This window comes from Stylophora pistillata, chromosome 5 (assembly GCF_964205215.1).
Source record: "Stylophora pistillata chromosome 5, jaStyPist1.2, whole genome shotgun sequence".
NCBI lineage: Eukaryota > Metazoa > Cnidaria > Anthozoa > Scleractinia > Pocilloporidae > Stylophora > Stylophora pistillata.
Genome location: NC_142523.1, coordinates 7,331,104 through 7,346,657, shown reverse-complemented (window position 1 = coordinate 7,346,657; position 15,554 = coordinate 7,331,104). Strand labels below are relative to the sequence as shown.

Below are 15,554 nucleotides of genomic sequence, written 5' to 3'. Positions count from 1 at the left end.
GCAAGTGTATCTGCTATTAGAGCTTTAATTTAATAAATGAACAGACTTGTTTGGTTGATTTTCCATAAATAAAAAAATACCTCGACGCTTAGTCAATAAGATCAATTAGAAGATATCCCGTCTAATATAAGTTTCTGTATTTCCCAACGTGAGAAAAAAGTAACTTCCTATAATTAAAATATTTTACTAATACTTTACCTTGCAGACGGGTGACGATAAGTGACTACCTCATCAGCAGCGGAAAGCTGAAATTCTCCTTGCTGGTTGAAAGGAAATGTGTTAGAATACGAAGGGAGAGTTGCAAATCAGATATGTTTACAAAATGCTACAGACAAGTCCCACCGTGGATAACTGCAGTTCATAACACTGATACACCAAAAGCTTCTTAGTAATACAAGGGCGAACAAGTTGCAGGCTCAAAAAATTTTATTTCTACAAAACAACAACTACACTCCTTTAAAAGAACATTTACATCTGTTATTAAATAATCAAAGTAGGGGCGCCTTAAATTAGCAGCATCATTCCGATAACGGAAGGGTGGGGCTTTTTTTTATCCTTGACCGGGACATCGTGAGGTTTGGGGGAAGGGGTAAAGGGGTTGACTACATCGGCAAACTTTCCCATAATGCTGTTACTTTCCGGTGAACTCTGCTAGAAGGCATCGTAAAAAACTTAAAAATAACAGAAGAACCATAATTTAAAGTTCAGGATCTGAAATTAGTGACAAAGTTATGTTATTTATCTTAAGGCTGAAGAAATATTACTTCGACCTCGTTCCAAGGGCCTTTTCCCGCCTAGGGGAAAAGGTCCCGGGAATGAGGTTGATATTACTTTATTACATTGGTCAAACGTGGACTGTTGATGGCAGTGAAATGTTATTTATTTATTTACTCTGCTGGAAACGCAAATAAAAACCATATCTTGATACGGTTGTCGTAAAAGGACTAACCAATCCGACAACAAGTCGAGTAAAACCTAGGCACGCACCAAAAGGAAATGAAAATTTTTTTTAAATGAAAGTTGGTCAATTTGAAAATACCGTAATTTAAAGATAGGTTCTTTTCTTATCTTGCAAAGCTTTCGTCGTGAATTAAAACCGAAAAAAAAATCGAAACTCACGAGTAGGAAAAAAAACTATTTTTAATCAGATCGCAAATATGTAAACAACGAAAGAGTTAAAAAAAAAAATAAAATACTGTCACCCTGGTGAAACGAAGCCTCTTAAATGCATCACTGAAACAAATGAAACTTCGACTTCACCTTAGGTCGTGAGAAAAATTTACAGCCCAAGATGAAACCAACTTCTTTAAAATTTTACAATGCACAGAACACTATATAGAGCAACTAGCTAACTACAAATTCCAGCTACAATTAACACTTCCACCACTTTCAATATTTAGAATAAATATGATGACCTTTATCTGCCGCTCGTTTTGAAACGCGTGAAAACAAATTAAACAAAAACTTTACACAGTTCGACTTCTCTTACAAGAAACAATTCTCCTCTGTGTTTTAATTGCCAAACAGTTTCTTAACTGAGAGAGCTTTCCGGAGGTAACTTGAGGTTTTTACAACTGCACTGATTTGTCAACAATTTGTTTAAGAGACTCGAATCAATTTACAACATAAAAAAAATTTAAAAAAGTTTAAAGTCATTGGTTGCCGAATATTTTATGAGTGGCTGACTGTTTTCTTGCCAGAGACGTTTAACTCTTTACGCCCTGACATCAATATCTATATTCTCCATACATTTGCAGGGGTGCTGACAAGGAGAACCTGTGTAACAATCAAAGAATCTCAGATTGGCAATTATTTCCTTGACTTTCGTGCTCGTGCTGAATGAATCAGCGGTATTACTTCAAGCAAAGATAAGATGCTGGTCACCTGGTCACTTTTGGGTTTAAAGGGTTACGTCGTCTAACATCACGCAAGACAAAAAAGTGTCTTGTGCAAAAAAAAAAAAAAAAAAAGGCCAAGAATCGCCGATGAATGAGATGGCGCGTTTACGTTACCTGAGGAAGAGGTGAACCTCTTGTACCAGATCAATCATTTACGATTAAGAACGAGCTGCAATTAATCCTTTTAACTAAGGGGTTTGTTTGTATACTACGCTAGCTCTGGCTTTCGCGTGGTCAAAATTGATAAACTGTACACAGCTTTTTTTTTTTTTTCGATCACCCAACAACACTGGTACGCTGTGGCGATGTCCTCAAACGAAGGTCGCAAATGCGGACTGATCTTTCTCGTCCGGGGGTTGTTTCTTTTCGTCACCATACTCCTCTATAAATGACCCATCTTCTTTGAACTGTGGTCCCTCGCCGTAGTCGTCCAGGCTGTCACGGTAACTATCCCGATTATCCAATGAGCTCTGACTTTGATAAGGTGGGGGTTTTTCCTCCCTAAAAAGACACAAGACTTCATTCATTAATCAGTACAGAAGTACGAATTCAACTATCTGGTGCCCTATGTAAGTCTAATCTAATCGAAAACCTGCTGGCCTAGAGGTTGCCGCTTTAACCCGAGTTTTAAACCTTGTAAGGTATTCTTGGACAAGAAAATCTACTCTCCACGTCCTTCTCTTTCCCTTAAAACTATATGAATGGTTGAGGGGGGTAGGGGTGGGAAAAAACCCGGCGGTTAAAGTCAACACTATAACTTATAAGGAAACAAGAGCATTGAACAGGTAAGCGCATGTATTGTACATGTGAAATGTTCAGCAAGCAACCGTGGACGATAATCGTACTCTTGTACGTTGGATCAGGAGTGATCTAATCGGCCCAAAATAACGAATATGAATATAGAGGCAAGACCAATACAACATAGATAAGTTTTAAGACGGAGCACTATATTTCGGCTGGCCAAACCAGCCTCCTTTAGTGGGGGACCTGAAGAAGGCTGGTTTGGCCAGCCGAAATAAAGTGCTCCGTCTTAAAACTTATCTACGTTGTATTGGTCTTGCCTCTATATGTAGATTGGTTGTGCACGTGTCCGCTGCACAAACCAGGATTAGGACCTAGACTCTTAAATTGGCGAAAATTAAACTTTGTACAAAGCAGCCTACGCTTCCAATCGCAGAAACACGGTGAAATTTAACGCAATGTTTTTTTCTGTCAAAGTTAGTCTTTAATAATTGAGTTCAATTCTCTCAAATGCACAAGCACATGCAAATACTTACCCTTGGTGGTTGAAAGGGGGGCCTTCTTCTTCATCGAATGATTCCCGCTCTATGAGTTGAGCAGCTCTTTCCTTCCCGCGTTTACCAACTAAAGAGAGATAAGAAAAAGACAACTTAAGGCTTTGCGTGAGTATTAGGTAAAACACAGCTGAATTCGTTTCCGAAGTTGTCTACTTTTAGCATCAACGAAAACGGGTAAAAGTATTTTCGCCTTCGATAAATCATGATTTCAAACTTCCCTCATTTTAATTTCTGTTATTGTCTTACCTTGGTATTTTGATCTACGATGTCGGGTGTATAGCACAAGTGTGAGCAGCACAAGGAGCAGCATAGCATTAAGAACCAACAAGGCAATAAACCAAGCACTCTGGAGTATCGGAGTATATGTTCTTTGGCCAGCTGTAGTGATCAAGAGAGAACAAGTTAGCACCAAATCATTCACAACTTCCTGTTGTCTCCTTCTTCTAAGGCGGGGGGGTGAGGGAAGGGGGATGAGGAAACGGGGGGCGAAAGAAGGGGGTGAGAGAAGGGGGTGAGGGAAGGGGGTGAGGGAAGAGGGGTGAGGGAAGGGGGGTGAGGAAACGGGGGATGGGGTAAGGGGGGTGAAAGAAGGGTGACGGAACGGGGGGTGAGAGAAGGGGGGTGAGGTAAGGGGGATGAGGGGATGATAGGAGCCTTTAGAGGAACAGAGGATGTCGGTCGATAAATTTCGTGGGAAGAGGAACTGTCAGGTTGTAACATTTCGAGTAGAGAAACCCGTATTCCCCGTCCCAAATCTCTCACAATGTTCCTATCATAACAGTGTTAAGGTCAACACTCGAGCTAAGAGGCGCAAACAACCGGAACATATCCCACCTTCGGTAGCACGAAGCAACTACAAGCAATTCTACAGCCCCTGCATGAGATGTCAGTCAATCGCAAGTGAACCCCTCCCACCCGCCATTTTGTTAGATTTCTCTGACAGTTCGCTGGTACCCAAGTCTCGAACCCGACTTCTTCTACATAAACACAAAGTATTAGTAGCACTTAACGGCCTCCCGGTTAGCTCAATGGATAGAGCGCTGGACTGATGTGCGGGAGGTCGAGGGTTCGAGCCCCGGCCGGACCAACACTCAAGGTCTTAAAATAATTGAGAAGAATATGCTGCCTTTCTATAACATCAAGAAATGGTTTAGATATCCTATTCTTCTCGGATAGGGATGAATAAATGGAGGTCCCGTCTCCTGCAGAGTTAGGGGTAAGAGACGTTAATTTCCCACGCACGAGAATACTGTGTGATGGATGCCCTCCCCTGGGGTGGGATGAGTGGGTTGTTGTCTTGCGTTTCATACATGAGCCTCTGGCTCGGGCAATATAGGTAACCATGCCCCACGTTAAGACATTAAACTTTGATTACTATTGATTACTATTACTTACCCAAAATTCCCGGCATGGGCCTGGCTTCAGTGATTTCACTCGGCGGACTTTCTCCCTGATCGTTTCTTGCGATGATTCTAAACTGGTATAAGGCAGACTCCAGACCACCAATCTCCAGATCAAATTCATCATTCAAGTAGTTGACCCACGATGAGTTAACAAACTCCTCATTTTCCACTAATAACAACAACAACAACAACATGAAGAAATCAGTCTATTATTCATGTAAAATGGAAGTACCTTTCTATGTGTTGCGATGGTAGAGGTGTAAAAAGACAATTTAGTTCATAATGTAAATTGGCCACCGTGTATAGTCTTCGAAGCTGACGTTTCGAGCGTTGGCCCCTCGACACTTAAGCAAATTCCCCCAGTCAGAATCCTAAAAAATTTGTATAAGGTAAACTGCGAAGAAGATACATACTAATGCATGGGTGCAACTTACATTTCTGTCGGTACTGAACAAGGAATTCATGAATGTATCCTCCACCAATACCAAAGTTGTAAATAACCCTGACTTTGTCAATTGCTGTTGGTTCAACTGTGATAGCTTTGGGCTTGGCAGGTGCTGTGGATGAAAAATATAAATAAGATTGTGTGAAGATGTTATCCCCGGGTTCAAACCATTTACTGCATTAAGATAAGTGTGTTCATCATCGTGCAAGTGCAGTCATTACTCCGCTCATGGACACGTAAGCGGACAGTTTTACTTACGGACAATTTAAATGCCTCTCAATCAAATTCTGTATCTACACAGGCGGACACTCTCTTGTGAACGGATGCAGTCATTTGTGAAATTTAAAATTGGTCTTTTCGTTTATTTAAGCTCTCTTCTCGTGAGCGTACACCCCATGGGTAATAATGAAAACTAGGCAATAAAATTTTTCTTGAATTTTCAAATCGACCTTATGACAAAGCAACACAACAGAGAGGATAGGTTTTGTCAAACCTCCATTTGCCCGCGAGAAAGCAAGCTCTCCGTTCCTTTGACATTAAAAAGAGTCAGACATATACTCTTCCGTAAGCGGACATCCACCTCTTTTTCTTTGGTGTCCGCTTATGGAAATAATTCTTGTAGACGGTCAGTTCTAGTAACGGACACTTTTTCCAATTCCTGAGGGTGTCCGCATACGAGAGGGTTGACTGTAATCGAAATAATTTTCCAAATTTGTCGTGACTTACCAGAAACTTTGACTGTTTTAGTGGGTATTCTCACACTTGCACCGTAACCCGCTTCGGTCTTGGCTTGTATTTCTACAACATAGTTTGTCAGCTCTTCTTGCTTTACTTCCTTGCCAATAAGGTACCTCCTCTTCGACGTTTCTAGCTCGGTCATCTCAACTGGAGTGTCTTTAGGCTCTGAACCCTTGAATTTAGCAGATCCCGCTTGGTAATTTTTAATGATTCCATTGGGTTCTACAGGCGGTTTCCACGTGACCAGGATGTACAACGCAAATGGGTACACTTTCACATCTGACGGAGGTCCAGGAACTAAAAATTAAACACACGCCAAGTTGCAACATAAGTAAAAAAAATAGTGAGATTTTAGTATTAGAAGTGGGTGCAGTAAAAACAAAGCAAAAGGGGTGCACCTATCCCGCGAGCAGGCCGACATTCTAACGCTTACAATGAAGGCACGGATTGAATACCTGCTCAAATGCGATTGGAAGCGGGGAACAAAGGAAGCAATTTCAATGCCTCTCTAGGCCTTCCAAGAACCCTCATTTGTAAAACCGCTGCATTGCATTTGCATTAGTTGACTTCAGTCTAATTTGACTTCACCTTTTCATTCGATGATCTTACGGTACCTAAAATTGAATAAATTCCCTTGTTCTGTTTCCTCATTCCAAATTCCAACAGTACCACTCAGATATATGTTAACTGTGCAGTCGCGCAGATGCAATGTAAACAAATTAAGCTACTGCAAGATTGTTTAAACATACCATCCTGCAGTGTGTCAAAATGTGTTACATAACTTGCTGGGCCTTTCCCTCCGCTGTTGAAAGCCTTTATTGCTACTGTGCAAGAGGTGTAAGGTTTCAGGTCTAAAACTGCCGTTGAAGAGGTAGTTCGCCCCTTTACATCGGTATAGTTCGCACAGCTTGGAATGGATCGTCTTCTTCTCCTTGTTTTCGCCGAAAGGATTGTGCACCAGTAAAAAATCTACAATTTTTGCACACAAGAAAAGATAAGAAACCTTCAGAGATTATCAGAGGAGCTCGACTCGACTCGACTTGACTCGACTTGACGTTTCGAGACTCAAAACACGATCCTAGTTACTTTCTCCACGGAAATACGATTATCGAGGCTTAAGTAGAGTTTACAAACGTTTGGAGCTGTTAGCTGTTTGAAACATCATCAAATCAAGATACAAAGTACAATTAACTTTTTCTCAGCCAAGAAAATTGAAGCTCGCAACTTAATCTTCGATTCTCGATTTTCTTCACAATCGAGGTTGGGGTTTTGAAGTCGACATTACCAAGTTACGTTTAAACAATACAGTAAATCTATGTGTCTATGAATCTGTATTTAAATTGTTTAAATTTGTTTTACTCTATCCACATCACCGCGCTCGTTCCGACGGTCACATATAGAAATGTTAGTTTATAGTTTGTTAAGTAGCTCGTCCCCGGCTTTCAGTTAGGAAAACGGGGCGAAATAGTGAACGGCGCAAAAAACTCAGATACGAGTCGACCGACCCAGAGCTCTCTCCCTTTTTTTACTTCTCCGCTTCAATCGCTCAGTGTACTAACGCGCTTCGTTTAACAAACTAAAAGACACCTGGACCATGCTAAGAGTAAGTTAGCCCCTGACTCCCATGAGTGACCAAGAGAGAATTTCTCCTTACAATATCAATACAATATCCAGCAGAAAAACTATGAGAATAAAGAAAAAATCAGGTGATTAACTGTCTAACGGACTATCAACTGATCCAGCTCCAAATTCTCCATACTAACACCATAAGAATTGTGTGGCAGACAGTAAGGAGAATTGCTAATGAGATCTTGGGAGTGAAAGAGTTAGGTCCCTTACCCTATATCCATCGACACTTCCTCTAGCCGGGGCATCAACAGGCTGCCATAAAAGCTCCACATTGCGCGCTTGTATTTTCCCCACCTTCACATCTTTCGGTTGGCCTTCAGGTGGTTCTTGGCCAGAACGGGATCGTTCGATGGCACTAAAGGGTCCTGGGCCCAAATTGTTCCCGGCGCGAATCCTAAACTCCCAAAGCTCATAGTGCCCAGGATTGTCGATTTTAAAGGAGGACCCTTCAGCAAGGATTCTGGTATCTTCCCATTTATCAGGAAAATCTTCATTCGCCGGTTCTACGACTTTTTTGTACTCCAAGAAATAGTGAAATCCGGGTCCGTTCCAGTACGCCTTTGGCAATTTCTGTCAAATTAAAAAAAATTCTTCAATCAATTCAAATGAAAATGGTCCAAATTCTACAGAGCGTTTTTCGATCCAATGTCGTCAAACTAAAACCAAAATTATCACAGCAGCCAGTCAGAAGAAAGGAAAATACGTCCAAGAGCCAATGAGAATTCAAATTAAAGATGATCACATGGCCGAGAGCGCGGGAAAACGCGGGCGACCAAGTCGTGACTGGTTTTAGGTTTGCATTTGATTGGTTGAGAAAGTGGCGGGAGTTTCCTGGACCAATCACAGAGCAAAGTAAAGCAATGCCAAAGCAATCCAGGATTATTTTTAAGTCACGTGGTGAGCTTCGGCAAATCAAAAGGTACTTACCGTCCAAGCAATAGCAAGTTCATTGGCCCCCTCTGGTACTCCACGCAAGCTCTCTGGGAATCTCTCTGGAGCTGTAAGGAATGCAGGCAGAAGTCACGAATAAGCTTTGTGTTCGAAAAATCTCGAGTTTTCCTTCTCCCTAGTTTTGTTTCCTTTTACGGATTTCTAAGGACGTTTCAATTTCTTTCGCTTATTTTGCGAGACAGAGTTGGTTCCTATGAAATGCAGGAAATTGGCGCATGGGCACCCAAAATTGATCCCCTCGCGCAAGCATTGCGTTTGACCGCTGTGTTCGCACACAGAAACACAAACACACCTGACTGAGATGTTCTACAAATTCCAGGCTCTGTGGATAAACTAGGACGACTTGGGCCAAAACTGTTTACAGCTCTCATGCGGAAGCGCAGAGTCGACCAGCCGGTAAGGTTAAGCAAGACGGATATTGCATTGGGGTTTGTCTCATTGTACAGGAGATAAAACACATCCGGTTCATGGTTCGATTCTTGTTCAACCAGGAAGTGCAAAATGGGAGCATCATCGGAGGGGATGGTAATCCATTCGAGTACTGTTGTCCGATCGATGCACGTTTTCTCGTTTACTTTCAGGCCCACTGGAGGGAACGGAACTCCTGAAGAAAAAAAAAAGGAAGATGCGGTTAAATACTGCAGATAAGTTAGTGAACAAGGGTTGACCTAATTAACCACTTGAGGACTGCGATTTGTTTCTCTCTTACTTCTATTTCTACTTCCAGATCTGTCAATAACTACCTCTTACAAGCTGTGTTCAAGTACCCACAATTGCAATGAGACGATCTTCAAAAAGTTCAAATGCTCGTTGGGGATGGGAGGGGAAAACGTTGAAACTTTGAATTACTCGATGAATTAATAAGAACAAACCTTTAACATAAACTTTAGCTGACGCCTGGTCTTCCGACTTCCTAGGCTCAGGCGTGTAAGCGACACAAGTGTAAATGCCAGCGTCGTTAACACTTATATCGGAGATTTTTAAAACGTTTTCTTCTTCCAACCACTCTATCTTTGAGTTGTACTGAACAACTGCATTATCTCTCCTCCAGTAATACTTCAGTTCCAGTCTTGAATCGGCCTCAGCCCGGCAACGAAGGTCAATATTAACGCGCTCGAGAACAATCTTGTCGTCTGGTTTAACTGTAATTCGTGTTTTTTCTGTGGCAAAGAAAACAATAGACAAACCCGCCCTTGACTCCCATAACTAACTTACACAGAATTTCTCCCTAATAACAAATTCTTAATACTAACATCTGAAGAATTGAATGGCATACAGTACGGGGATTTATTCATGAGATCTTGGGAGTGATATGGTTTTTAACTCCCATGAGTGACCAAGACAGAATTTCTTCTTGCGATATCAATACTATCAATCATTAATATCAAGCAGACAGTTGATGAGAATAAAGAAAAGCATCACTTAGGGGATTATTAGTTGGATCCAATACCAAATTCTTAAAACTACCATCGTGAGATCTTGGGAGTAATACAGTAAATCCAACAGAACCAAACAATGCTTTTATTCTTTCTATGGAGAGGATGTTCCTGTCTATACTATAAAATATGACTTTCTAACCAAAAACAGTTGCTGCCCCAACATCCTCGGTCGTGTTGAAGATGTTCCTGGCTTTACAACGATATTCGCCCCTATCATTCTCAGTAACAACATTGATCAACAAGACGCCATCTTTCTGAACTATGTAGCGTCCACCAGTTGTGATCTTTTCTCCATTTCTGAACCACTCAAATGTTGGAGGAGGAGCAGCTTCTGGTTCGCATTTTAGAACGCCTTGACTATTCTTGAACAAGTAAAAGGGACCCAGAGGATTGTTTAAAAACGTGGGTGCTTTAGCTGAAAAAACAAATGCAAATCACAATCACTAAAATGCACTAAGTTGTTTGAATTAACCCTTTGATCCTCTATGCGTGACTAGCATCTAATTTCTCCTTACAATATCACCCCTGAATCACACATTAAGGTCAGGAGAATCAAGGAAATGATCACCAACTAGACATGCTCTAGAATAAGAATAAGCAAGCTGACGCTAGGGTGTAAATGAGAAACACTTCAGTTACTCACCGCGGATATAGATCCAAGTGGATGACACAATCATTCCATGCTTGTTTTCTGCAACACACTGGTAAACACCATCCTCCCGCAGTCTAGCATTTTGGATCCTCAACTTCTCATCATCTATTACGACATATTGACTGTGGAATTTAAGATAGGGAATGATTTGACTTTTTTTTCCCAGCAATCTGATCACTTCTTCCTACGAGAATAGTCCAGTTCTATGCCTTAGGCCGAAAAAAAAGCCCCAGCAGAATGTCACCCACATTGCCAATTCGCATTAAAAAAAACAGAGTTACAAAATTGGCCGTTATAATGGTAGGGAATGTAATCTAGCAGCGCTATCACTGAGACAGAATTCAGGCTCTTACTGAAATATGAGCATTTATTAGAAGTATAGGAGTGCTTATTATAACATGACCAAAGTAAATTGCGCGCTCTGATTGGTCAATTCAGCGTCCACCATTTGCCCATGGGTGTTCGCTGCTGACGTGAGCAAACGGCAAAGACTAGTTTTCCGCGCGCTTGTTTTTTCTGGTCACACAAGATTTGTTTCATAAAATTAAAACTCTATTGCTACAATGTATCAATGTTATGTTATAAAACAAATGGTAAACGCCACAGTGTACACTATTGAGTTATGGATGCACTTGGGAGGTTTACTAAGCACTCAAGAAGCTAGAGTCGCTCTCGGCTACGGCCTCGCGAGACCCTTACGCTTCTTTCGTGCTTAGCAACCCCCCGCGTGCATCCATAACTCAATAGTGTACGCTATGGTGTTTACCATTAATTTTCTTAGTTGGGGTGAGGGTGCTGACTCAGTAGGGGCGCAAACTCAAGCAGGGTGCACACCAGAGAGAGAGAGTGCTTATTGTGATGTGGCTGCTAATCAAATCATTGCAGCATACTCCATATGTACCGGTTAGAGAGGCTCTACCTCTAGACAGTGCATGCTAATGAGTACAAAAGCCACCAGCTCAGCCAGTATTTACTTACTTTGATGAGAGAATTCTCTTTCCATCTTTGTACCACTTGAAATAGGGCACAGGATCAGCATATACATCGCAAAGCAACGAGCCATTCCCTAGAATGTCTACCTCCAACTTCCAAGTGGGAGCTTTGATTCGCCACCGCGGAGCGACTAGCCAAAAAAAAGGAAGATATTCTTTAGCTTACAGTACTGACAGAAATTTTCAACTTTCATGTCAGCATTAACCTTTTAGCCCCTAGGAGTGATTAACATCTAATTTTTCCTTGCAATCTCATCCCTGAATCACATATTAAGGTCAGGAGAATAAAGGAAACGATCAACAACTAAAGAAGCCTTTGATTGTTAGACAAATTCTCCTTGTCAGCACCTTAGGAAATGTATAGAGAACAGTATGGAGAATAAAGGCTGATAGTTTCGAAAGAAACTGTTTGGGGCTGCGTCGGTGGGGGTAACGAAATAATTTGGATATATCAACAAAGTTGAAATGGTAAATTGGCCACCGTAACGATTACAAAAGCCGACGTTTCGAGCGTTAGCCATTCGTCAGAGCGAATAGACGAATTGTGGGTTGTGTGTGCTTTTAAAGGCAGAAAATGGAGCTACGTTATTGGTGGGAACATGGCAACGAGAAAAACAAGTATAAATTAGTGGAATGAAAAGCGTTCGTTGATCCCTATGGGATTTAGACTGCCGGTTTGAAAGATGAGCTTTTGTTCAAGATTTTTACGGCTTTCCGTGCTACCTAAGTGTAAGGAAAGACCGCAGATTGCCATATGTTGCTTAGAATGATTAGGTAAATTAAAATGCCCAGCGACTGATTTCGATGTGTCCTTGTCATTCCTTTCCACGTCTCGAAGGTGTTCTCGGAATCTTAAAGTGTATCTTTTTGCAGTAATTGCAAGTTATCAGAAATTTCCCAGGTATATTTCAGAGTATGGAGAATATGCATACTGATGTTAAGTACTTTTTTTCTATGTTTCCAGGGCCTTGTTTAACTCTTTCACTCCTTGTGAGCACTTATGTCCAGAAATGCACACATTAACAAAAATGGCAGATTTGACAAAATTTAATCAAACCAAGTGAATGTTCATGGATTTGACGATTTTGGCAAATTGTTGTCGAATTTGTCACATCGAAATTTTGGCTCAAAATCTAAGGAGAATACTTATGTGTAAAAAAAAATGGTTAAACTCCAGAGGGGGGAGGAAAGGGGGTCCTAAAATTCTCAAAGGTATGCTCTCTACCCCCAATACATTTATATGCTTAGTTGTGCCTACAATACCTGTTGCTTACACTATTTTAAATGTTTAAGTCTAGTAAGTATTTACACATTCCTGTAAGCAGATAATCTCTCATGAGCCGGCAGACTGGGGCATTTCCGAAAGTAGAAATTGGATTTTTCTTTTGCTTATGCATGCTCTCTCATAAGCATGCAGACACACAATACATAATAATTTACTTTTGCACTGAAATTTGTTTTTAAATTTCCAATCAACAAAAATACCACCTCTCGCAGAACACAACAGTAGGGACTGTTTCTATCAAATTTCCACATCTCAGCAAAGCAAACTGTCCATTCATTTGGTATTATCAGTAGTCCAATATAACAGTGGTAGTGCCACATTTATTATAGCCACATTCATCATGGTGGACATCCAATTCCTAAGGGTGTCCCCCAGCAAAAGAGTTGACTTTACAGTCAAACATACATGTACCATGTACATTACCATGCTCACCTTCAACTTTCAGATTTATTTTGTGACTCAGAGGGTTCCCACTGTTCAGTGAATTCTCTGCCTCACATGTGTAATTGGTAGATTCATGTTTGTCTTTCTTTACGTCAATGATTTTGAACTGCCGTCCAAAGAAAATGTCTGGGATGTCATAGCTATTTTGCCCTTTTGCAATTTGCTGACCATCTTTCTTCCAAGTTATTTTTGGAGCAGGCCTAGGAGTTTTTAAAGATAAAGTATCAAGTATTAGAAATAGTAAGTCAATGGATACTTGTCCTCACCCTTAAACTATTGAGATCTGATTGTTACTTGTAATATTATTCTCCTCTCTAACTGTTAGACATTACTTTGTAGATAATTTCTACCTAGTAAGTACAAGTATTGTCATCACCTGTTCGATGGATAATTTTTGGATATTTAAGGGAGAATTTACATGTTCCATCACTTCTGGGACTTAAAGAGTTACGAACAGTATGGAAAAACTACACGATAAAGAGCACAAAAATCATGGACAATCATGTCAGAATAAAAGATGGATTCCTAAGGGGAAAGTGGTTCAGGTTAAATCAAATTACACCGTACGGCTCTCAATGTCAACAAAACAGAGAAATCCACCAAATTATTTCTGCATGATACTTTTTGTTCCACCTTTACCCGCAAACAAAAACAAAACGCAACCAATTCGAAAACTTCAACCCTGAAATAAGTGATTCACAAATCTGTCAGGAAAAAAAAAACATTCCGCAAAATTACATGTACAAGAACATACCAGTGCCAATGAGAGTACAAAATGATTGGATATAACCGATATCAAGATCTTGGGAGAGAAAGGGTTTCAATTTCTTTTGGCAAACCATCAATAACTAGATCACCTTCCAACAGCCAGGCAGTAAAGAGTCTTGTTTCTTCCCTCTACAGCTGTTTCAAGACTTTTCGACAGTGAATTTACTTCCCAGGAAGGTGCTCTTTGCATCCCAGGGTCAACTAAACATCAAACATAAAAGAAATAAAATACAATAATATAAACAGTAATAACACTAGACCTATACACATAGATGTACACATAAATGTATGCTGACAAATTTAATGATAGAAACTATGATCATAATAATTAGCGACAGTAATGATAATAACAATGACAAAAACAACAAAAACAACAATAACGTAAATGCTGATGTATTCAGAGAATAACACGGGCATGCTCAGAGAAAAAAGAATGCCAAGTGCTCCCAATAGGAATCAAACCTATACATGTACTGCGACCTTCTAATTGATACTTCAGATGCTCCACCACCTACTCCACAGGAGGCTCGTGGCAGGCTATAATTATATCAAGTGTTTGTTTCTTTCTCCATCATATGCTTTAAAAAATTATCCATTAATTGCTTAATATTAGTATAAATTAGCTTTACTGTAGTTTATGTATTTGTTAACGCAGCAATGTGGTTGTAACATAAGATACATATACAAGTACAGTACTGGCATCAGGAACAGCAGTATTACAGACTGACATGTTTTATGACTGTAAATGTGCCATATTGCATGCAATTGACATAAATTATGTGCATGTCATGTGCAAGTAAAAGAAATACACAAAAATATGTGTAAAAAATACATGGAAATTCTTCATAGTGCATGTGAAATTTTACTCGCAGAGTTTCGTGTAAAAGAGGACAGAGTATTTACCGCTGAACATCAATTACTAGCCAAAGTGGTAATAATTAAGTGGCTTTTTCTTGCAGAAAAATGTTGCATGTCTAACAGCACTGCTGGTTTTTGAAGAATGCATACAATTTCGACTTTGCATTTCAAAATTTCACAAAGAGGTTTTGTCATCTGAATATCACAAATTGGCTGGCTCACCTCATGTTTGGATTTGTTTACATTTCACTTTCATTTCGTGTTTAGTTTGAACAAGTGGAATTAATTCTGAAAATGATAAGGCTGCCACAAATCACCACTGCCAAAGCGACTATACCTATAAGTTACATGTAAGAGTAAAGACATACTACCCTGATTTTCATTCGTTTTCCTCTAACCATTTGAATTTTTGTTGGTGAATGAGCGCATTGCCAAATCTACTTTAGGATCATGCTAAAACGCATGATTGTGTGTTCGCCTTTTTCACCCGCCCCTTGATCTGAATGTAAGACCAAGACTTTTGTACCCACAGCATATTACCTTCATGGTAAAAGGCATCGATGTTTTTGCCCAAACAAACTTAAAATATCCTGCCAGCATCGATGAACAGTGTTGTGGTTTTAAAAACTTGCTACTTCATTCCACGCAGCATCCAGTTTCACCTTTAAACGCTTGATTTTTTATGTTTAACCAGAGAAAGATGTGTTTTAAATTCTCATGACACTTGCTGTTGAGTTTGTGTTTTACACACACC

The 15,554-nt window shown here is 40.2% G+C and overlaps 1 protein-coding gene across 5 annotated transcripts in view; it reads right to left on the bottom strand.

Annotated features, from left to right (window-relative positions):
• Positions 1–408: 408 nt before the first annotated feature.
• Positions 409–15,554, bottom strand: part of LOC148730045 (fibronectin type III domain-containing protein-like) — a 28,968-nt gene continuing 13,822 nt past the window's right edge. For all 5 annotated transcript variants that reach the window (XM_088759784.1, XM_088759785.1, XM_088759787.1 and 2 more), the window contains 16 exons: positions 14,032–14,143; positions 13,163–13,374; positions 11,432–11,576; positions 10,445–10,575; positions 9,941–10,216; positions 9,235–9,522; positions 8,655–8,966; positions 8,339–8,409; positions 7,622–7,981; positions 6,532–6,751; positions 5,771–6,079; positions 5,034–5,156; positions 4,592–4,768; positions 3,443–3,574; positions 3,176–3,263; positions 409–2,399 (listed from right to left, as the gene is read on the bottom strand). In XM_088759784.1, coding sequence (XP_088615910.1) covers positions 2,210–2,399; positions 3,176–3,263; positions 3,443–3,574; positions 4,592–4,768; positions 5,034–5,156; positions 5,771–6,079; positions 6,532–6,751; positions 7,622–7,981; positions 8,339–8,409; positions 8,655–8,966; positions 9,235–9,522; positions 9,941–10,216; positions 10,445–10,575; positions 11,432–11,576; positions 13,163–13,374; positions 14,032–14,143 — 3,146 coding nt within the window. In that variant the 3' untranslated portion in view covers positions 409–2,209. The remainder of the gene's footprint in view (positions 2,400–3,175; positions 3,264–3,442; positions 3,575–4,591; positions 4,769–5,033; positions 5,157–5,770; positions 6,080–6,531; positions 6,752–7,621; positions 7,982–8,338; positions 8,410–8,654; positions 8,967–9,234; positions 9,523–9,940; positions 10,217–10,444; positions 10,576–11,431; positions 11,577–13,162; positions 13,375–14,031; positions 14,144–15,554) is intronic.